Genomic DNA, 25,081 nt, shown 5'->3' on the forward strand with positions numbered 1-25,081 from the left:
CCATTGGCGATTCCATCGCCCAAGCTGCTGGCCCGCGTGCCCTAATTTGTCTGCTGCAACTAGGCTTAGCAGTGCAGCTGGATCGCCATTTCGAATCCAGATTTCTTATTGACACTTCACACAGCCATGGATTTTAAGCCCAGAAATTTAGACGTTGTGCATCGGTCCATGATGATTCTAGCTTTGTGGGAATTACCTTTACGCATGCTGTGCAGCATGTAGCTGACAATGCAGATCACGATGTGTGCAAGACGGACGGCCTAAGTGGCGATTGAGTAGATCCGAAATGAAAGGTTTTTCTTCTTGGGAACGGTATTCTGTAGGTTATAAGGAGATAACCATATAAGTCGCAATCATTATAAGTTATTTTACATAGGGAGTGGAGTGTAAGACTCAGTATAACTGTGGCCCCTCCATTACCCCCCCCTTCAATCATTGTTGTCAATTGTGATATTATTACGTAGTTATGGTTACGATCATGATAAGATTATGACGTTATCATAGCGTTGTTCGTTGTCATTTTCAAAATGAAGAGATTACTATATTTTTTTTGTCAGCATACCCAACTTCACAAGCTCTACTCTTCGTTGGGGGGTTAATCTTCTTTGTTGTGTTAATTTGTTTAGATAAAACAGTAAAAGCAACTTAGTTAAGAATGCCATTCACATCCTTGGTAACAACGTACTGTTACCAAGTGTCTACAGTTGTCCTTTTTGCCTATAAGTATCTGGCTCAAGACTTTCAGGTTCAAAACATCGATAAGAGACTTACCTGTATTTTCTTTCAGCTTCATAAAGAAAGTTTGACGAAGCTGAAATATAGGATGGCCCAAACGGAGATACAGGGGGAGACGGGCTGTCAGTTGGGAGTTTTGGTCTATGCACCGGGTCTGAATGAAAACTTTCTCCTTCGCTGTCTTCTTGAATTCCAGAGCTCCTAAAATCAACAACTGCCTCAATTTTTATTTTAAAAAAAGTCATTAAAAAGTCTCGTGGAACAATAAAACTGGAACTTTTTCAAAAAGTAAAACAATGGACTATAGCTATCCAATTGAGCAAAAGGAGTGAAGAGATATACAAGTATTCAATTCAGATAAGATAGAAATTTAAAAAAAAAGAACTAAAAAACCCATTAAGTTATGAAAAATAGTTATTTAAATGCTACAATCTTAAGTTATTGTAAATTATATAGTATCACTTAAATTGTTCTACAAATAAATGTATTTGTATGTTTCAGCGGCTCTACAAATAAAGGAAATTTCAATGGTTGGAGGTCTTTATCAGTTACACAATAGGATAGCACGTCAACAGTATATAATATAAACATTATGAGAAAGGTCCAATTTTTTTTAATAACCAACATAGCCCATATTTCATTTTACTGACATTGGGGTTATTAACTGGCTTTTTTTTGCTAGTCTTAGTTGAAACAGCATCAAAATTCCGAGTAAAGTGTAATTTCTTTTTATTCTAGAAATCCAAAAAAATAAACTTTGCATGTTTGGCTATCGTTTCCCTTATTTAAAAAAAAAAAAAAAAAGTTTTCAAAGGCCAAATGAAAATACTGAAGAAAGCACAGAAAGCGAATATTTTGAGAGAACAACCGCCTCTCTTCTTCTTCGCGAACAAAATAGTATGATGAAAGAAAAAACCAAAACCAAAAACAAACGCAGAAAGAACAACAAAACAGAAAGAGCAGAAAGAAATTGGAGCATTGTTATTTTGAATAACGGACAATTCCCTAAATAACGATATCAGATTTCTCATTCCAGCTTTAAAAATTGTATTTTCATCGCACTTCTTGGTAAAAATCTACTTTATAAGTCTCAAATTTTTCGATAAATAGATAAGAAACCATGAAAAAAGTAAATTTAAGTACCCTTCAGAATCAAGTAGATGGTCTGGCAACACTGGTTTGTCATCTAGTTCTTCTTGACTTGGTTCCTTTGAAAGAAAAGCCTCATCTGTTGAGTGAGAACATTTGCCTTGCTGAAAACAAAATATTTAAACCCATTAGCAAATTTCAATTAAACGATATTACTTAAAGCTTTAGTTAAAATTAACTGGGATGTTGGAAAAATCTAGTAAGCAAATAGAGCATTAATGAACATTCAGATGTCAATTTGACGAATCCACAGAACGAACAAGGGAAAAAATGAAAAACAGGATGAATCTCTCCTGGTCTTGATTTTAATACGCCAATCCTCTGGTGAAAAAATAGAGAAAAATCACATGATATCAATTATAACTAAAGCCTGCATATCGATGGCTCATATAGCAGCTCGGTTCAAGAGAAGCCTGAAACAAACATACCTTACATCCAGAAAAAAAAAACTTAAAGAAATCTGTCTTTGTGTGGCAATGCAAAACCAATCAACTTTTTCAGCTTCTTTATTTCAAACATATTTCCATTACTTAATACGATAGCCGCCTATTCCCACCTTTCAGATTACCCTGAAATCCACCTCCGTTCATTTAACTCACCACTAAAACCCCAAAAATGAATTAAGTCAAAGTTAGCATCTCCATATGTTTCTCAAAATAAGGACTCAACTTTAATTTCACGTTTTCCAAATATTTTCTTTTGTCTCAAAGTGGAAAAAAACTAACTAATGCTACCCTCTTTAATTACTACTACTGATCCCCACTTTAAAGTTAAGTTCTTTCCTCTGCTTCTTTAATCTGTCATTTTTGTAGTTTTTGTTCTCTTAATGAAGCAAGTGCTCTGATACAAAAATTGCAAAAGAGCAATCTAAGAAATCTATGCCGTGAGAAAGAGAAAAATAGGGGACGAGAGAGAGAGAGAGAGAGAGAGAGAGAGAGAGAGAGAGAGAGAGAGAGAGAGAGAGAGAGAGAGAGAGAGAGAGAGAGAGAGAGAGAGAGAGAGAGAGAGAGAGAGAGAGAGATTTTATTTTTAAAATGAATACAAAATGCTTTGCAGGACCTGCTAAGAAAGCCCCAAATGGTTTGTTGGTGGCAGGTGACAGTCTTCTCTACTCTACATAGCACTACATACAAACATATAAACTACATACATATACATACAAACATACTTGAAAGAAAAAATCTCGTAACTGCAACCATGTGACTCCAATTTTTTATGTCAATTATAATAATATCCCATACAGAGGGGGGCAAAATTTATAATAGCAAAAGAAGCTCTAATCGTATTTCAAAATGGGTGTACCAGATTTGATGCCCCTCGTGTATCATGGCTATGGAGATCCCTATTAATGGAGGAAAAATTTTCAAAAGAAGAGGGAAGTATATTGTTGATGAGAGAAAGAGAGAGGTTACATAAAGAAAAAAATTCTTGTAACACAACAACGTATTCATTAGAAAATAAAGAGAAGCGTAAAAACAGTAACCAGTAAACAGTAAAATTAAAGATCATAAGTTCCGAATCTACAAAATAACAATAAGTTTATGAAGAAAGTGGAAACTATTTGGGACTCAGTGTATCGGGCATGTCTAATTTTCTACTTTACCACAAAATCATGATCCTAAAGCAACCGTGTTTAATTTAAAGCGGTTAATTTTTTTTTTTTTACTTATCCTTTGATAATGGCAAAACACTCTCTTACATTATGGATACATGTCCATTATTAATTAATGTTCTCTTGCATTATTGGTGCAAAAATCAGTTCATCAAATAAGTCAGACAGTTTTTTGATTTTTCGTTTCAAGTTTTTTTTTTTTTTTTCGACCAAATAAGGCTGAAAGATTATAAATTGGCAACTTAGGTTGCCTGTTTTACTAATAGTTGCGACTTCTGAACGTCGTATCGCATGTTGTGGTTTTTATAAGTATATATAACGTAGTCACAACTCAAGTCATTTTCTTGTTACTTTTTTTTTTACTGGAAATTGGCTATTTCAAGGTGTGTATTTGGCTAATTGTTTAGACTTTTATAGATCAAAAAAGTTGTAAAAAAGTATGTGAAAGCTAAATGAAAGAACAAAACTAATTAAACAAGGACAAACCTTTTTCCTTTGTACTTCTTCTTTCATACTAGCAAAACGTTCTCTCGCATTATTGCCACGTACCCTTGCTTGAAATTGGACAACTGAACACCGAAGCTGAGTATACCATCTCCGCACTCGATAGCCACGCCAGACTTTTTGCACAAACGTAGCAGCCATATTCCGCATTCTCATATTCATCACGAGACGTTGAGCAAGAATCATCCTAACATAGGACTGTAAAACAAATAAAAAACCTTAAATAAAACACACAGGACATATACACACAAACAGGGTTGCCACAACGGTCAATTTCTAAAGTGCTACAATTGCCCAAATTTGCGTGCTACACAGTGATTTACGGTGCTACCGTCAAAAAAGTTTTTGCAAGCGTCGTGGCTTGCGTCGCGACACGAAAATGCACGTGCACACGCATATCCCGTTTTTAAATGTATTTAGATAGTTGTCATGAATACAAAAAGGTTTTGGCATATGTTTTGATGCGAGAAACATCATGTAATCGCATTTTATATGTCTATAATTTCAATTTGGTCATGTAAGATAAAAAGTGCTAAATTCAATGTAGCACGTGCTACACTGCTACGCATGATGAAATAGTGCTAAAATTGCACTTTCATGCTACATATGGCAACCCTGAACACTAATAGCCTACAAGGTTGAAGAGCCATTTTTCAAACTAAAACCAGTCGTACTTCGTAAATATGGGCATTATACCAGGCCCTTTCAACCTAAACATACTTCTTTGTTTCTTGGTTAAAGCTTATTTCCATAGTTTAGTCATAAGACTATTGCTTGAATTCCCGGTTCCTCTGTTCATGTTCATTCTAAAAAGCTTCATCTTTCTCTAATTAACTCTGGGAGGGCTAAATTTTTACTTAGATACGAGACTAATTGGGAAAAAATGTAGTTTGTTGGAAATAATACGTAACTTAAAAGGATTGTTCTTCAAGTGTGCCCGAAGATTACTTTTTGTCAGGATGCGGGAACTTGCGAAGGAGAGATTTAATTATATTTTATTGGTTTTCATCATAGTCGGGCTTCCGTTTTTTTCCGTTGGATTTTTTTAATAATAAATATATTAACCATGCTTTATTAATAAGTCTTTGATGTTCATGTTCTTAGGTTATCTCCTTTATTGATTTAACTGAGTCAACTTTTTTTTAAGGGAAGTCTAATTGAAATGTTTAGTGGATAAGTTATCGAATTAAATTCTTAATGTTGCCTAACCCAAAGCTATCAAATTTTCTGGTGTGATTGATCATCAATGCCACCTAGATTCTGTTTTTGTTTGAAAAAGCCAATTTATTATTTGCATATTATTTGCACATTACTACTCATCAAACACTCGTGCAAGACACCAAGGGGAGGTTACTATATCCACAGAAGACAGCCACATTAAGAACAGAAGATGGCAAATTTCATCACGGGAAAACGATCAAGTGATGTCACTATATTAATTTCAAAAAATGTTCCTGATTGGAAGAAAAATTACCTGAAGGTTTCAAAAAAAAAAAAAAAATAATAATAAAAACTCCTTAAGATAACCATATTAAAATATATGCCAAATGTGAATGTCTAAATAAATATGAAGTTTAATTTCTCTCTATCAGCCTAGTGCACAGCACCTAGTCTTTCCAAGTTAATTATTTCTAAACATTATGTCCTGAGTGTAGAAACCCATAGTGGAACGGTTCAGTGCACCAAATGCAGTCAATGGTGGCATCCTAATTGTGCAAGGATCACGCTTGGAGCAAGAAAGAACAACCAGTATGGTTGTGTTTAATTGGAGTAGAAAGCTTTAATGGTGACTTCCCCACTTCACCTTCAATTATAGCAGCATGAAAATTCCGTGCTAAGTTCCACCAGGAACGAGCCCTAGACTTAGATCCTTAGTCCCGGCACACAAACCTCCCTAGGCCTATTTCAGCAGCTTCATTTAGTCTAATAATCGACACAAATCAGGTGATCGGTTTTTTATTGAATGCACCAAAATTGAAATCACAATGGAAACCGGCGCTGGCACAAGAAGCACTAGTTTACCTCTTTCATCTCCAACTAGTAGCTCTCGACTTGTTTTCGAGAGTACCCCTGCCTCCAAAGTATTGATCCTCACTTCTAATAGATTTACCCCCTTCTTTCAAACCCTCAATATGATATGGTGTGCTTAGATTCTACTAGTCCTAATGTTGGGAGTCAAAAGTCCCAGGTTTCCCTTTGGTCAACCTACTACTAAACAAATTGATCTTGAGCCTGCCCGTAGCACAACCAACCCTGCTAAATATGACGCACCCCAGCCACCTCCCAATAAAGTGTCCAAAGACCTCCTCACCATCAAACACCTTTTCAAATCGTTTGCAAGATAAAACGGGTGTTTCTGGTACTAATAATAGTAAACATAAGAACAATAAATTACGTTACCATTTCCTAGGTTGTTATTAAGTAATGCAGAAAGCCTTAATTTTGAAAAACTTATTAAGCTTGAAATTACGGCGAATAACAGACTGACTAGCAATTTGAAATGGGAGGCCCACATTCGCTCTACTGTTAAACCTTCCACAGTTTGAGTATGCTTGTCCGGTGCGCCATTTTGGTCTTACGGTGGATCAATCCGATAGACCAGAAATTATCCAGAAGAGAGCCCTGAGGATTATTTACGGTCAGGGCAAACTGCCTTACTTTCTCCTCCTCAAGGAATCCCGACTCCCTACCCTGGCAACCCGGCGTGTTACTCTTTGTGCCAATTTCGGAAATAATCTGCGTCGTAACCCATGCTTTCAATGTATACTCCCAGCCCCTTATTGCCCCCAAAGCCCCGTTTACCCCGATCAAAAGCACAAAAATCCCAGTTTTAAATCCTATTAATGCAAGAACGGAGCGTTACAGAAAAAGCTCTGTACCAGCGTTTGTTGAAATTATAAATAAATGAAATTTGTAATGCATCACATTAATATGTCATTTGTTTTGTTATAATGTTAAGTTTTTTTTTTTCATTTTTATTTGACAGGCCAGTTGGATTACCCGCTGTATGTTTTTTATAATGTACTTATGTTTTTACTTATGCCCTCATTTTTATTCATCTTACTTATATTACTTACTTTTGCTTATTTTACTCGCATTTTACTTATGTACTCATGTTTGTGTCCCTGAGTACTCATTTTATTTGACACGCCAGTTTGGTTCATCGCTGTAGGCAATGTCTTAATATTTCACTTATGTAATAATGTTTTTTTCTTTTTTTTTCTTCTTTTTTTTATACAATGTAGGCTATGCTAGCTGACTGAAGGCAACAAGTTCGGCAGTTTTTATGTTGTGAGAGTTTGCTTGATAATAAAGTACTATTCTATTCCATTCTATACCAGCCTGAAACACTTCCCCTAGTGGCTTGGATTCACTTTTCAAGTTTTGCCAATTCTTGTCTTCTCGTAAATACCGTTTTGGTAGCTTTCTGCTCGTCACTAATATAAGATAGAAAGCAAAGCGTGCTTCGATAGCTAATATCATCCTTTAGACCCACCCCCCTTTCATTATTACAGCAATAGCTGCTGCTTAGTAAAAAGCAAAACGCTGTCCACTCACCGAAAATCAAAAACAGGCTTTAAAATGAATTATGAAATGCAAAACAGTCACCATTTAACACCGATTCGAGAGAGGTAACTACTATTCATGTTAAACTTAAAATCAAGAGCTAAGATAAGATAATATTTATTTGCAAAAGGCTATCACAAGCTCTAAAGAGCCGAATTCGCTTTATATGTCACTAAAAGCTAAGAAAAAAAAATATCAAAATAGTACATTAAGTCAAACACTTAAAATTAAAAGGGATTAAAAAAGCAAAATCATCAAAGATAAAGGGCAACTTAACAATTAAATTACAAAAACATTGCAGTAAATAAAAAAAGAATAAAAACGGCAATAGAGGAAAAGGGGAATTTGGCAATTAATCACGAATTATTATTAAGGTGTCCCAGAATAAAGGGTATATTCCAATAACGGCCTGATAAAGGATAAGTAAACACGGAGGGAATGTATCTTAGGACAATTAAATTTGTTTAGTAGCTTAAAAATGGATAGTGAAACATTTGCTTGTTTAAAAATGTTGGATACATGTGTTTCCCACTTAAGATCATTAGAAATTGTGACACCAAGAAGCTTAACATGTTTCACTAGCATTTCGCTTGGGATCGGATCGCAAAAAGCAGGAGTAGATTTCAAGAAGTTGATTGTCATTATCTGTGATTTAGTGGGATTTACTGTCATATTTAGATTCTTGGATTCATCCGAACATTGGGTTAGGATTTCAACGGAATCACTTTTAATATTCCTATGACATACTTCAAGGATCGACAAGTCATCAACATATTTCCATCTTTGGGGGTATTCCTTGCCAATTTCGTTAATCATGACAAGAAATAATAGTGGTCCCAATAAGGTTCCTTGAGGTATTCCACAGTACCTAGGGAGGGGGTTAGAGAAGGTATTTTTGTATTTTACAACTTGTGATCTGTCTGAAAGGAACGATATAACAATAGTTACTAAGAGTGGGTCAATGTCAAAGTTATCATGTAGTAAACGAATTAGGATAGTGTGGTCAACTAAGTCAAACGCTTTTTGGAGATCGATTAAAACCAGGTTTAGCCAAACATTTGGTTTCTCTAGTTCACTTAGGATCGTGTGAATCAAGTGTACAAGGTAATGGGTGGTGGAGGTTTTTCTTAAATTACCAAACTGTCGGATGTCAATGCGTGGTATAATTTTAATTTTAAGCCAGTCACAAAGGAACCCTTCGTAAAGCTTAGAAAAAACTAGGACGCATGTTGGTTATAGTCAGACTGGAAGATTTCTTTGGGATGGATGTTATAAAACCTAGTTTCCAGCAACTTGGGAATTTACCAGATTTTGTATTTTGGTTAAAAATATCAGATAAAGGTCCAGCAATTGTGTCTGAAAAGGCTTTAATCAAGTCAATTGGGATGTCTAATGGGCAAGTACTTGATTTTTTGAGCTTTTGGATTTTATTTATAATATCAGAGGGAGAAATTTGGGGGAAAGAGGTGGAGGGAGGAATAATTTGACCTGAGCCAGTGAAAGGGGGGAGACTTTGTACTATGGACGCAAGATGCAGGTTCAAATCGTTGGCTATCTTGTAAGGGGGCTCAGGGAGATGAAAATTAACTTCAACAGAGTTTTTTCCGCAAATCTCTTTAATTTTCCTGTACCATTGTTTGGGTTTGTTAGAATACAAATCCTTAACCTTACTATTGTAATACCCAGAAACTGCCTTTCTCAATTTTCTCTTCAGGCACTTTTTCTAATAATTTTTAATATGATAATTTCTAATAACAATTTTCTAATATGGCACTTGTGACGAGGCCAGAAGAGCTAAGAGCCAAGAGCTCATATGGTATGAGCTCTAACAAAATTCTAAGAATCAATAGATTGATTTAAAAGGAAAATCAGAGGCTTAATGCCGGTCGGGACTTCAAATAAGAGCTCTGAGTCACGATGTCCTTCTATATATCAAAATTCATTGAGATCCGATCACCAACTCGTAAGTTATAAATACCTATTTTTTCTAATTTTTCCTCTCCCTTTAGCCCCCCAGATGTTCGAATCTGGGAAAACGACTTTATCAAGTCAATTTGTGCAGTTCCCTGACACGCCTACCAATTTTTATCGTCCTAGCACGTCTAAAAGCACCAAACTCGCCAAAGCACTGAACCCCTCCCCCCAACTCCCCCAAAGAGAGCGAATCCAGTACGGTTACGTCAATCACGTACCTACGACATTTGCTTATTCTATCCACCAAGCTTCATCCCGATTCCTCCACTCTAAAGGTTTTCCAAGATTTCCGATTTCCTCCTCCAACTCCCCCAAATGTCAACAGATCTGGTCAGGATTTGAAATAAGAGCTCTGAGACATGAATTCGTTCTAAATATCAAATTTCATTAAAATCCAGTCACCCGTTCTTAAGTTAAAAATACCTCAATTTTTCAAATTTTTCCAAATTAACACCCCCCAGCTCCTCCAAAGAGAAGGGATTCGTTCCAATTATGTCAATCACGTATATAGAACCTGTGCTTATTCTTTCCATCAAGTTTCATCTGATCTCTCCACTCTAAGCGTTTTCCAAGATTTTTGTTTCTCTCCTCCAACCCCCTATGTCCCTGGATCCAATTCGAGTCGAAAATGGAGCATCTGAGACATAAGATCCTTCTATATATCAAGTTTCATTAAGATCCGATCACCTATTCGTAAGATAAAAATACCCCAATTTTTACGTTTTCTAAGAATTCCGGTTTCTCCCTCCAACAATCCCCAGTGTCACAGGATCTGGTGGGAATTTTAAATAAGAGCTTTAAAGCACAAAATCCTTCTAAATATCAAATTTCATTAAGATCTGATCACCCGTTCATAAGTTACAAATACTTCATTTTTCTGAATTACCCCCCTCCCCCAACTCCACCAAAGAGAGCAGATCCCGGTCCGGTTATGTCAGTCACGTATCTTAGACTTGTTTTTATTCTTCCCATCCAATTTCATCCTGATCTCTCCGCTTTAAGTATTTCCTAAGATTTTTGCCCCCCCCCCCCCGAATGACGCTGGATCCGGTTGAGATTTAAAATAAGAAATCTGAGTTACGAGGTCCTTCTAAATATGAAGTTTCATGAAGATCCGATCACTCCTTCGTAAGTTAAAAATACGTCATTTTTTCCTAGTTTTTCAGAATTAACCCTCCCCCCAATTCCCCCACATAGAGCGGATCCGTTCCAATTACGTCAATCACATATCTAAGACTTATGCTTATTTTTCCCACCAAGTTTCATCCCAATCCCTCTACTCTAAGCGTTTGCCATGATTTTAGATTCCCCCCAATGTCACCAGATCCGGTCGGGATTTAAAATAATAGCTTTGAGACACGATATCCTTCTAAATATTAAATTTCATCGAGATCCGATCACCCGTTCGTAAGTTGAAAATACCTCATTTTTTCTAATTTTTCAGAATTAACCTCCCCCCCCAAACAACCGCAAAAAGAGCGGATCCATTCCGGTTATGTCAATCATGTATCTAGGACTTGTGCTTATTTTTCCAACCAAGTTTCATCCCGTTCCCTTCACTCTAATTTTTTTTTTTCTGAGACACGATATCCTTCCAAACACCAAATTTCATTAAGATCTGATCAACCGTTCGTAAGTTAAAAATACTTAATTTTTTCTATTTTTTTCGAATTAACTGGCCCCCACCCCCTCCTAGATGGTCAATTTCTAATTGATTATTTCTAATTTAATCTGGTCCGGTCCCTGATACGTCTGCCAAATTTCTTCGTCCTAGCTTAGCTGGAAGTGCCTTAAGTAGCAAAACCGTGACCGACAGACAGACCGACCGAATCGGCGATTGCTAATTGTCACTTGGTTAATACCAGGTGCCATAATAAAAAGTATTGACGAAAAAAAGCTTCAAAAACCCTCTAAAACGGTGGAGGGCCTAAATAAAATTATATCAGCCGAATTATCATAGTCGAAAATCCTTAACAGGGTGTTTCAACCCTTCTTCTTAAAAATTGATGAAAACCACATTTCTAGTTTTGGTCAGGACTGATGTGTGCGTGTACTTTTTTTTTATAGGAAGTAATGCGATGAAAATTGCAATATTTAACAGTTTTCAAAAAGAACTACGAAAAACTTTTTGATTGCTAATTGTTTCTTTTACTATTTTTTTTATAACGAATATATGAAGGAGGAAACTGGCTAATTTCGGACTTTACTAGCGATTCTAAAAAAGAAGTTTAAAAAAGCTAGAAAAAGAGGAATTAAATAATATATTTTATCGGAAAGCAAGGGGAAAAAAGGATATATAGTTAAAACATTTGAATATTTGACACTAATTCCCTGGATTTAAAAAATACATTTGAAGGAGGAGGTTCATATGCCCTTTTCTTGGTATTTTTCATTTGAGGAATCAAAAAACGACAAATGGGTTAAGGATGATTTGATCAGAAAAGGCTAATCGAAGACTCAAAAATACTCTTTTGTATTGTTTTTCATTTGACGACATAAAACACGGTTTCCAAAGGGAAGTTCATCCAAGATTAAGAGTAAATTAACAGCAAACCTGTATCTTGATAACAGCAGCACGCAAAGTGAGATAGTTCCTCCTTTCTGCATTAGCACGAAACCACCTTTGAATAGTAATAATTGAGGCAAGAATAGTCTGGTGCAACCGGGCTTCCAGCTTGGCCTTTTCAGATTCACGGAGAAAGATCTTGTTGGCTCCAACTTGATAATGATCCTTGATCAGTCCTGCTGACTCCAGATACTCCACAACGTCACTCGGAGAACTAAACAAAATTCAAAGAAACACATTAAAGATATAAAGTTTGCCCTATTCTATTGTCAATAGCATGTCGGTACAATAGTGAAATAAAAACAAGTCGAATTTTACAAATACGTTTGTTTTCATTATTACTTATAACGAAAAGAGAAATCATCAATGCAACAGCACAAACACATTAAAAAAAAGAAAAAAAGAAAAGAGAGATAGAAGGAGAAAGGGAAAACTGTTTTCCTAAATTAGTGATTAATATAGACCAGCACTTGAATGAGGCCTTAACCCTACTCATCCATACAATCACATAGGTCAAACAGCATAGCCATACACAATCAACCATAAAGAATAATCCATGGACAGGCCGTCATGTCGTCAATAAGTATAAGTCGTCATTTACCAAACAATTGCACTTTTGTTCTACACACGGACTTCTTTGCATAAGACTTTGCATAAAAAGCAGACTGGACTCCGAAGAGGAGCAAGAATACTGCCTGTACTAATAGGACTATTGAGAATTTTTTTGCAAAAAAAAACAACAAAAACGATTAAGTTAGGCAGCTGTTTAAGTGACGAGCCCATTAATTTGTACCCCCAATAATATGCGCATAAATGCTTTGATTGATCCCAAACTTAAAACGGTTTTGCAATTCGCCTACCTTTTCTACTAAAACTTATCTATGACAAATGGACCAATTTCGTTATTACTAATTTTTTTTTTCATAAAGATACATAAAAACTATCTTTCAACTATTTGATTGGACGCCAAAAATTCCAGCATTCAGGCTCCAGCTTTATCAGCGAAAAAAATTTCCTTAACAAAAAAAGTGCTCTGATCAAGATAAACCAATTACGACTAATGAATGACGTTAAAAACTATCCGATTTTGTCAATGAAAATACAAAAAACAGAATTTTCAATTGGACTCGCATAATTTTACACTATAAAGGCTCCAGCTTTATCATACGAAGGGAAATTCTCTTCATAAAAAGAGTCCTGATGTGCATAACAAGTTAGTTTAAAAATCAATTACCATCAATAATCGCTAATTATTGAATCTTTTTTCTTCTTTTTTTTCAGTGATAATACAAGAAAAGTAATTGTCAATTACTAGATTGGACTCAAATAATTTTCTTTTATAATGGCTTGAACTTTATAATGGGCATAAATTAAACCAACTGACATTAAGTACTCCCCGCCTACACTCCGGGAATTTAAATAAAGAAATAAAAAAATAAACTAAAATCAATTTCATTAAAAGCTTTGATACGCCAGATGCTTGTGTAGGGGAAAGAAAGAGCCACAAACCTTGTTAAAAGTGCCCAGGAGTTGTGAAAAAGCATTGACAAAAGGGACAAACAGAGCCAAGAGCCTTGGGGACAGATCATTTCACGGAAGACTTGAACAAAAAGCCTTGTTAAAATGTAAAATTAAAGAGTAAATGCCTTAAAATCTTTAGCCGTAAATCGAGTTTTAGGGCCTTAAGGTAAACAACAATTGAGAAATATTTAACCTGACTATTCATGCTTTCTGACCCTTTCCTATTAATTATGAATAGTACATCGAATCACTTGAGGAATAAAAAGCGATCCAGCTTAACTAAAATGAGCATTTTCCCCTTATTACTTATGGCCGGTTCAATCTAAATTACAGACTTCTTCGTTTAGCAAATGATTGTGTTGATACTATTCTAAGAATTCAGTGTTTGTTCGACTAGTTTTTCTTTACTTTATATAGAAATTCATACAGCCAGATACAATACACCTCTAATGGCATTAATAATGGAATACATCCTGGGACATCAATCGCTGTTACCCTGGTACGCCGCCATAAAACATAAAAACGGCCTGCGTGATTTGCATGAACCATCCTGCAAATAATTTTCCTCTTTTAGCTCTAATTATGTCAAAACTGCTTATGATAATCACTTGGCTTATAACAAAAGTCTTCTGTTGTATATTTTCACTTTCATTCTTCGTGTTGTTATTACTTACTTACTTAGATTTAGATCCTCCTACGCCTGGGAGCCCATAGGGCAGTGACGGTTGACCTCTAACTAGACCGACCTTGTGCCAAAGACCAAAGTTCGTTCAGAGTGGTTCGGAGACTCGCTGCTTCTTTCTCCAGGGATCGACCAAGCGTGCTGCATTGTCTTCCACTCCTTCGAATGTTGGGTGGGGTCCAACGCCATAAATTGTGTGGGAGGCGTCCTTCACTCAAGCGGATCATATGCCCTCACTACTTCCATCTTCTCATTTTAATCTCGTCGATCACCAGTGGCTGTTCGGTATCAGCCCTTATTTGGGCATTCATTACTCTATCGGTGCAATTTACAGCAAGGATTCTACCCAGGCAATTATTTTCGAAGCCAAGTAGTCTTTTCTGTCATTGGGTATTTCTGGCTATTCTTCAATTATTTCTATACTTGTTTCGTCGATAGACGTAAAGCGTTTGACCGTGCAAACCCTTGATACTGCGCAGTAGTTTACATAATGGCACTCCCCTCTCCCAACTTGTGACAATTTTTTTTTTTGGTTTACAAGACAGCACTTTACGACTCTTTAGGGTTCTAGGATGAGTCCACCCTTTTCTTCAGGAAAGTGTATTCACCAGTGTGTTGTCTACTTTACTTTGTCAGTTTATTATGATGATCTTCTTAAGCTTCATAGTGCTAGCAGACTTGGCTGCCATATTGGAGCAGCAATAAATAACAAGTCAAGTCCTGCTCATGATCTTGCTGTAAACTCAATACGTTAAAAATCACGGGAGTTATACGACTGATCATCATATTCTCTACATCCCCACAACCATGCACCATTAGCCATCCCTTGTCCCAGAGGTTAGATAGTTTGAGATTAAACATTCTTATTGAATGAATTTTGCTACCTTAGCTTTATTTTTCATGAGTATTAGCTTGATGATGCTCATGTTTGACATACTTTTAGGTCACTTTATCTCAAAGATTTGCTGCTTCGCCGATAGAGATATCAATTGATAGGAAAACTTCTCTATCTTATTGTACTAACATTTATTTATCTGAAAGTTACGTATAAAGACTCCTTCCATTTCTTTAGAAATTGGTTTGTTATGTCACAGCTACTAAGCGTCTTTTCCTTTGTTTCCCCCAAAATACAAATTCAGCTATTCAGGGCTTTTAATACTGATTTTTTGAAATGAGCATCTTATCTCAAGAGCGGATTTTCATTTCATCAGATCCATCTATCTCCGTGATTCCCAACGTGGGACAAAGCCCCCACTGGAGGACATGGCAGTATTTTGGTAGGTCTTGGTCAGGACGTGCACACTTCGGCTCCTTACACTTCAGAGCATTTATTTTGAAAAATAAAATAAAATTCGTGTGAATGACGTCACGCTCAAATACACTCAGAGGAAAAAAGGTACACGATTGTATTGCACTGATGTAACATTTCTACGCATTTAAAGAGAAAAAAGCTACATGATAGTATTGCACTGACATAAATTGTATAAGGGTGTTGTATTCAGACAGTATTTTTCGTTAACATAAATATGCCTAGAGGACGACACGAAAAAAAGATACCAAGTTGATGGCCTTTTAAGCTTCCTTCAGGTGAGTACATGGAAAATTTTGAATAGCTAAATCGAAATAGCACACAATCAGCTGAGAAACGTCGGTTTAGATCAATCTACAATATGATATTCTTGCAAGCTATATAGTCAATTGACCTTATTTATCAAAACTGAAAGCCCTCCCCACAGAGTTCAAAATTTACAGGGACCTCCCTAAACGCATAGCTTAGTTACAACACTATTAATCACGGTGTTAAAAAAGTTTCATTGGGGTTAACCTTTAAATGAGCGTCAATTATACAAGGACATACGCAGGGGATGGACCACGGAGCCTGGCCCACAGAACAATTCTAAATCCTCCCAAATTTCTGTGGGATTACTAATTCAAATTAATTTTGATTACCCCCCCCCCCTCAAACCCACCAAAGAATCTAGGTATGTTTTTGTACTAATATGTGTATAAATATTGGGCCGTTTTGCTATCCGAAAGAGTTCGTCAGTAAATACATAAAGAACGTCCATTACCTAGACTCATATATGGAAGGGTCCAAGACCCAAACGAGTTGAGGGAGCTACATGAAGCAGGTCGTTTTGGCTTGTATTTGGCCCGGCCATTTAGCTTATATCAACTTACTCTTGGCAGCTCCAAAAACTGGCGATGTTGTATCAACACCAATGTACAAGTCATCCTAGCACAAAGTCACCTGAGACCAGCACGACATAAAGCCATGTTAGTTTCTCGTATATATTCATCTCAAGGATCCTCAATCCCCCATGGAGAAGACCTTGCATAACGCCCAAAATTTGAACCACACCCCCAGAATTCTCAGGCATTTCTTTATGCACAATGAGGCTTTAAAACTTGACGAATATAATAAAAATAGCACAAATGTAAGTAATTATGCCATTTTTCAGACGGAAACACAAAGAGACATAAACGTGAATACTTGTGTAACACGTAAAAAAAGCAACACAAGATAATCAAATTTCAATAAAAATAAACAAAAAGGCATTGGAAAAATCAAAAGAGGTGTTCACAGATATTTTCAAAATCTAGGGAAGAGGGAGAAATATAGGGAGACAAATTTCCCCTTACCTGACGCCATCAATCTCCGCCATATAAAAACTTATATGGAGGTGGGGGGAACATACAAAAAACAAAAACCAATGAACTATACGCACACAAAAAAAAATAGGGGAAACTGGAAGGACCAGCTGGATCTCTACTTGTCTTCATAGAATTAGACCGGTATCTTCAGGTTTCAAAGCATGGCAAACAAAACAACTAAAACCACCCTCCTCCTCCCCTTAAGTAGGTGCACTTGGCCATGGCTCAAACCCAAAACTACTGATCATTAATTTTAGTAAATTTTGTTTTATTCCGAGAAATACGTTTTCCGATAATGATTTCCAGTGATCTTAATTTATTATTTTTTATTATTACCAATAGCGGTAAACGACTCACAGCAGCACCAAGCTGCCTGATGCCAACTTAGCTACGCATGCTCTCCCTCCATCCCAATGAATTCAAAGCCTCCGTCTTTACAACCTCCCAGCAAGTTCTCATTTCTCTTCTTTAGGACATCCTTCCACCCCAATCGCTGGCGACCCCCTTTTCGTTTAGCCCTAAACGGTTGGCCGAAATGGACAATCTTCGTCAATCTGTCATCCTTCATCCGCAGAACGTGCCCTAGCCATCTCAACCTTTCCCCCATTATCTCCCTAGAAAACGGGATTTTTTTCAGTAAATTGAATTAAAAGAAAAGAATAATAACACAGGGGTGAGATGCGACGGAATCCCCCACCCTATAAAATTGAAACATTCCAATAGTATACACATTTCTGTTTTCACTCCCCTACCCTCAATGGAAAAATCCTTTTGACCGATCTGATATTCAATATTTCAGGGTATTACATTATTTATTCTTACAATTGATTAATATTAACTTGTTTATGGAAAGCAAGACAAAATTGAGTCCCAAAGCAAAGCATAAGTTCAGAATCAACGACATTTTAATAGGTCGCTTTAAGTGGAATAATAAATACCTTAAAAGGCCTTTGGGCAGCAATATTCTATATACATGTATGAATTCTTCGTAGGTTAGACGAACATTGAAACCTGACTGACGTATTCTAACTGTTTCCAACATACCAGTGTATCGGAGTTGACGTTGTACGTTAGCTTCGTCGAATATATGAGGTGCCTTAAAATAAAATATTAACTTTAGCTAAGTATTTTATAGTCAATCTATTAGTTGTCCTCTCCCTAAAACGATGGGCAACAAATAACATTAATATATGTCTAAAAACAGGGCCCTTACACTACGGGTGACGTTTATTGACTTTTAAAGTAAGATTTTGCCATGCACAGGTAATATCAACAGAATGTCTTCCATTGAACCTTCATGAAACAGGCTTACAAAACCTGAGGATCTATGATTAACTGTTATTATAACTGAATTTTCTAAGTAATTAGAACTACTTTCCTGTATTTAATAATTATAAGCAATTGACTGTATTCATTAATTAAAACCTTAAGTCTCCAGCACTATTCTTTATTTTGTTGTTGTGATAACTGCATTTTTTCTTTACTTCAATCCCCTTTGACTCTTAAATAAGGTTATTGGAACTTTGGATTTCCAGTCGAATAACCCCTTTCCAAAGTTTCTGTGATCACCCCTTCTATGCAAAATGAGGTGGTCGGCGTTTACCCGCCCGCGGAAAATACCAACCATGGGAAATATCTCCCCCCCCCCTTGTGGAAAATAAGACTCCAAATCTTATTTGAGTTTTGTTTTTATTTTTCATTGGCGGAAGGAATTTTGGTTCTTGTGTCTTATACGCCACTCATTCGAGTTTCCACTGTGTAAAACTCGAGTTTAAACCGGTTTCTTCGGTAGTTTCTTTCAGCTTAGCGTGAGACAAGACAAAGGCAGATGGAAATAGATGGGAAATATATAATTTGGGCCATATATTTGCATATCAACCGGTTTGTTCTCGAGTTTTACACAACATAATTTCCCTGTGGGAAAAAACACAAATTCTCAAATTTGGAAAGGCTTGTTTTCCACGGGGGTATTTTCCAGGGGAATAAACGCCGGGGGGGGGCTAAACGCTTAGTGCAGAAAATAGACAGGGAAAACACAACAAGCGGGGACCTCACTGTTTTTTATTAAGTGCGCCAAATTAGGCGTATATTGATAAATGCTTATGTGCAACCTCGGCTGTCTTATTAGACCGTCTTTTCCAGTGTTAATGAAGGTTCCAGTATCCAAACCTTTAGACGTATTGAATAAGGAACAGCATCCGTGATTTTTTTTTTTTTGATTTTTTTTTTTTTTTTTTAGCTTACCTTATCACTATTGCTCTTAATGCATCGAACAAAAAAGGGATTTGCATTGTTCAAGGTGATAAGTAGACTCTGCAATGAGATTTGAAACTGGGCACAAACTGTTCCTGGAATTTTTCTTGAGCCGGGTCCCTTATGATGACCTGTACTAGTACATACTTGCATCGCCAAATTCTTCACTGAATTCAAACTTTTTACCGTCTTCACTGGGCGTGAGGAACGTGACCGATAGAGTCGACTCTTCCTGAACAAAATAAATAAAATACTTTATTATGATTATGGAAATAAAGCAACGAATTTATTCAATTAACTAAGTGATAGCCATAGTCATGTTCTTTATTGTGAATTCAATTTTATACTATATACATACATACATACATACATATATATATATATATATATATATATATATATATATATATATATATATATATATATATATATATATATATATATCATGTTTTCCTTTTTGTAGTGCGGACGGCTAAACAGAGGTCTTGTAGAATCATTTGCATTATTTTTTGGTTTATGCGGGGTAAAACTTTTCCTTGTTTATTTATTTTATACTTCTTTTCCAACGTCATATTTAGCCAATGTGGTCTTAGAACAGATTCCTGATGACTGAGGACCCTTTATGTACTACAATAACTAAGATGAAATAAGAATAAATAAACAGGAAATTATTTATGAATATTCATGATTTATACAGCTTTTTGAAGGCAGTCAATGAGGAAACCAAATGAACATAGAATAGTTGAACTCATTTTCTGCTGCAACACTCCAATTCTTTTAGTTTAAGGGTCACAAAAAAAAAATTTGAAAACTAAAAGTATGTTATAGAATATATTTACTCACTAGAGTAGATTTTAGACATCACCAGCATGTTAATATATATATAAACTGTAAGCAGCAAAAGGCAAGTATACTTCAAGGTCAATACTTTATACATAATGAAATGTCCGGGTCCCTCGTTAAAGTGACGAATAAAATACAGCACAAAGGAATTACTGAGCTGTATTGAAATCAGGTAAAACTTTATACAATAACAAATTTTAAAGTCTAAGCTTTTCTAGAAGAAAATATATCCGGTATGAAAATAACATCTATTTTTTCGATTGATGTTCAAATTTTGCACTTTTTTCTATTTGACAAACGCAATTGTGGTAGATACAATGGTGAAAAGAATTTAGGAATATTTCCTAAATTCTTGAGACATTGTATATGAATAAGAAAAGAGATATATTATCATATCCAACATGCAGCAGAAGGAGAGTTGTTTGTATATATATGCATTGCATATATTTTTATATTTTTTATATTTTATTTTTATATTTTATATTTAATATATTTTTCCCTACTTTGTACTTGCTTCTAGATTCATTAGAAACGACTTTGAGCGATGAATATATATATATATATATATATATATATATATATATATATATATATATATATATATATATATATAATAAGTTAGATATGTATAATATATAGTTTAAGGAAGAGGAGGACAGAGTATATACGATGGGAGTTTTCGTAAGCCGCTTTCACAAAATATTATTTTTCATCATCCCTTAATAATCATTGGCAGTGGTAGATTTAGAACCAAAATATAATAATAATAATAAAAAAATGGTTCATGTACAAAATTTAATAGACGTTGGTTGAAAATATCTAAACAGGTTAAATAGCATTGAAAGTATGAACACGAACTAGGGTAGTATAGCTATGTAAATACCCAATTTTACAGTCTCTAAGGAAATGTTCCGACGATGTATGCCATCAAACGATGACTTCGGTTTGACACTAAAGGCGATGGAAAATTGGTATGTTAATAAAAGGGCCGTGCCCTGGGTTTTACTCCACCCACAAAATGTGAAAAAATCGTGTATGAAATTAAGCTTTCAGTCACGTTATGGTTAAAGATTATCTAAAACGACTTGCTCAAAGCTCCTGCCCAATCCCTTTGAACTAAAAATCCTAGTCAAGTCCCCACGATTCGTCTATTCTTAGAATTTCAGCAGTAGAGGCAAGAATAAGAAGCTGACTTAGCTGACCTGAGCTACTATGCTGAGCCTAAGGGAAGAAGCGCTACGACCACTTTTGGAAAACTTATATCACATACAAATTATCAATAAACAAGAGCTAAGAGCTCATATGGCACTTTTGACGAGGTCGGAAGAGCCAAGAGTTCATATGGTATGAGCTCTAGCAAAATTCTAAGAATCATTAGATCGTTTTAAAAGGAAAATCAGAGGCTTAGTGCCGATCGGAATTTAAAATAAGAGCTCTGAGTCACGAGGTCCTTCTAAATATCAAAATTCATTAAGATCCAATCGCCCACTCGTAAGTTAAAAACATCTCAATTTTTCTAATTTTTCCTCTCCCTTCAGCCCCCCAGATGGTCGAATCGGGGGAAACGACTTTATCAAGTAAATTTGTGAAGCTCCCTGACACGCATACCAATTTTCATCGTCCTAGCACGTCCAGAAGTACCAAACTCACCAAAGCACTGAACCCATCCACCTAACTCACCCAAAGAGAGCGGATACAGTCCGGTTACGTCAATCACATATCTATGACATTTATAAGTGTTTTCTAAGATTTTCGGTTTCCCCCTCCAATCTCAACAGATATAGTCGGGATTTGAAATAAGAAGCTCTAAGACATGAGTTCCTGCTAAATATCAAATTTCATTAAGATCCAGTCACCCGTTCTTAAGTTAAAAATACCTCAGTTTTTCTAATCTTTCCAAATTAACAACCCACAGCTCCCCCAAAGAGAACTGATCCGTACCAATTATGTCTATCTCGCATCTATAACTTGTTCTTCTTCTTCCCATCAAGTTTCATCCCGATCTCTCCACTCTGAGCGTTTTCTAAGATTTTAGGTCCCCCCTCAATTCCCCCTAAATCTTAGTTTCCAAGATTTCTGTTTCCCCCCTCCAGCCCTCTATGTCCCCGGATTCGATTCAAACTGAAAATGGAGCATCTGAGACATAAAATTCTTCTATATATCAAGTTTAATTAAGATCCAATTTTCATGTTTTCCAAGAGTTCCGGTTTCCCCCTCCAACACCCTTCAATGTCACCAGATCTGGTCGGAATTTAAAATGAAAGTTCTAAAGCACAAGATCCTTCTAGATATCATTTCATTAAGATCTGATCACCCGTTAGTAAGCTACAAATACCTCATTTTTTCCTAATTACTTTTTAATTTTTTCTAATTACTCCCCCCCCCAACTCCACCAAAGAGAGCGGATCCGGTCCGGTTATGTCAGTCACCTATCTTGGACTAGTGTTTATTCTTTCCACCAAGTTTCATCTTGATCTCTTCGCTTTAAGCGTTTTCCAAGATTTCTGGTCCCCCCCCCCTAAAGACACCGGATCCGGTCGGCATTTAAAAATAAGAGATCTGAGTTTCGAGGTCTTTCTAAATATGAAATTTCATTAAGATACGATCACTCTTTCGTAAGTTAAAAATAAGTCATTTTTTTATTTGTTTTAATTAACCCTCCCCCCCCAACTCTCCTAAGAGATCAGATCCATTCCGGTCATGTCAATCCCGTATCTAGGACTTATGCTTACTTTTCCCATCAAGTTTCATCCCGATCCCTCCACTCTAAGCGTTTTCCAAGATTTTAGGTTCCGCCCCCCCCCCAACTTTCTCTTCACCGGATCCAGTCGGGATTTAAAATAAGAGCTCTGAGACATGATATCCTTCCTAACATCAAATTTCATTAAGATCCCATCACTCCTTCGTAAGATCAACTACCTCATTATTTTTAATTTTTCAGAATTAGCCCTCGTCCCCCAAAGAGAGCGGATCTGTTCCGGTTATGTCAAGCACGTGTCTAGGACTTACGATTATTTTCCCAACCAAGTTTCATCCCGATCCCTCCACTCTAAACATTTTCGAAGATTTTAGGTCCCCCCTTAATTCCCCCCAATGTCACTGGATCTAGTCGGGATTTAAAATAAAGCTCTGAGACAAGATTTCCTTCCCAACATCAAATTTCATTAAGATCCCATCACCCGTTCGTAAATTAAATTTTTTTTTGAATTAACCGCCCCCCCCGCTCCCCCCCCCCCAGATGGTCAAATCGTGAAAACAACTATTTCTAATTTAACCTGGTCCGGTCCCTGATACGCCTGTTAAATTTCATCGTCCTAGCTTACCTGGAAAATTTCAAATACCATTTGGGGAGGGTCAGTGGATTCTTCTTCCTCCCAGCCCGTGGTTCAACAGGTCAGCATGGATAAAAACAGACAAGACTTTGCATTGATTTTCCCTACATTCTTACCTCTGACAGAAAATGCATAAGCCCTCCCTCCCCGAAAAAAATAAAATAGAATGGCGTCTCTGCTCTGTTGATTTTAGTGAAATTTGACAATGTATGCACTACTAGCGTATTCAGTACGAGAACTATCGGAGCGTTTGGTCGGTTAATAAGTTTAAGCGGCATAAAAAACTAAGAAGTATTTCTTGTAGAAAAAAAAGAAGAAAAAATGCAATAAGAGCAAAAATAAAGAAATTAATATAAGTCAAAATAAGACTATGGAAAACTCTAACGCTTTATCTTGTTTTGTTAAACAGTAAACAAGAAATTAACATTTAGCAACAGACCTGACACCATCAAGCAATCAAGTAGGTAAGAAAGCAAGGAAACAAGAAAAGAGTAAAAGCAAAGACAATGACTCACACAATCTTATCAGCCTTGGTAATTAACCATTCCTCAACATTGTTATTAGTTTCTGCAGCAATAAAAACGCTGCTAAATCTTGAGAGGCGTTTTTGAATAGCAGGGTGCGGTGAAGAAGTGGTGTGACCATTTACAACTGTGGTTCGAAGAGGCATGCGATCAACGTTCATCTTTACAATATTTGTATCAGATGCTTGAATTCGCCTTAGAGGCCGGTGCAAAAAGGGTTGCTCACTATAGGATTAGAGGTGCGTTAGGGACAGTCTACAAAAGCAAGGACTTAAGTACAGCACACCAACAAATAATGTTCGAAACTCCATCACCCGTTCAGAAGCCAAACCAACTAACAAATATTTCGAACACTTGAGGTTTTAGCGCCAAAGCGTTTAATGTTAAGCATGAAAATTTAAAAGAGCCTTTTGGCAGTTTTTGGTAGAAAATAAATAAGGTTTTCAGAATGTAATTTGAAGAGGTCCACACTATAATGTTCTTAAGAGATTCCCACAACAAAACCGAAAACTCAATTTTTCTCAAAGTATTAGTACTCAGCATCTTATCTTCAGCCACTCTTTTCAGTTTATTTATAGAATTGATCAATTTGGCTTCTGAACAACAAACTTCAAAGTATTCACTAAAAACAAGCCTCGAAAAAACCTGATCTAACGAAAAACTGAAAAGCTCCAAATTCGTTCTCTTAAAAAAGAAAAGAAAAAAAGTCGCTTATGCCTTTTCTTTGTAGACGAAAAAAATTACATCAATGATTGTTTCCAACCATGATAGAGAAGTTTTCACAATAGAGAAAACAAACGCAGTAATTATCAATTTCGTCTTTTTCTAGGTTAAGTTGCGTGTATTATGTAAGTAAACTGTTTTATGATTGGCACAAAAGACTTAAACGACGATATTTTCTAGCAATGAATGTTCTTCTCATCAAGAAATGAAGTCGAATGGCTTAACAACTGACACTTTATGCGTTCAAAGTATTTTCATAGAACTACACAACTTGGTACTAACAATTGTATCGAGCCGAAATACCGCATTTGCTCAAGATTGTGATTTTACAGAAATCACAATCCCTACCTGGATTGTGATTTTAATTACGACCGTGAGTAACTGAGGCTATTTAGTAAAGAAGGAAAAAAGTCCATTTCGGTCTTCTATAATAAAATGGTG

The 25,081-nt window shown here is 36.1% G+C and overlaps 1 protein-coding gene across 6 annotated transcripts in view; it reads right to left on the minus strand.

The window, feature by feature from the left end:
- LOC136038070 (unconventional myosin-IXAa-like) overlaps positions 1-25,081 on the minus strand; it is a 266,020-nt gene that overhangs the window by 88,184 nt on the left and 152,755 nt on the right. For 4 of the 6 annotated variants that reach the window (XM_065721054.1, XM_065721050.1, XM_065721051.1 and 1 more), the window contains exons 14-20: positions 23,909-24,142; positions 19,210-19,450; positions 17,904-18,061; positions 12,096-12,321; positions 3,983-4,198; positions 1,879-1,988; positions 772-936 (exon numbers count right to left, since the gene is read on the minus strand). In XM_065721054.1, the coding sequence (XP_065577126.1) occupies positions 772-936; positions 1,879-1,988; positions 3,983-4,198; positions 12,096-12,321; positions 17,904-18,061; positions 19,210-19,450; positions 23,909-24,142 (1,350 nt within the window). The remainder of the gene's footprint in view (positions 1-771; positions 937-1,878; positions 1,989-3,982; positions 4,199-12,095; positions 12,322-17,903; positions 18,062-19,209; positions 19,451-23,908; positions 24,143-25,081) is intronic. The other 2 variants (XM_065721055.1, XM_065721056.1) reach the window with 1 other exon arrangement.

The sequence above is a fragment of the Artemia franciscana genome, chromosome 17 (assembly GCF_032884065.1).
Source record: "Artemia franciscana chromosome 17, ASM3288406v1, whole genome shotgun sequence".
NCBI lineage: Eukaryota > Metazoa > Arthropoda > Branchiopoda > Anostraca > Artemiidae > Artemia > Artemia franciscana.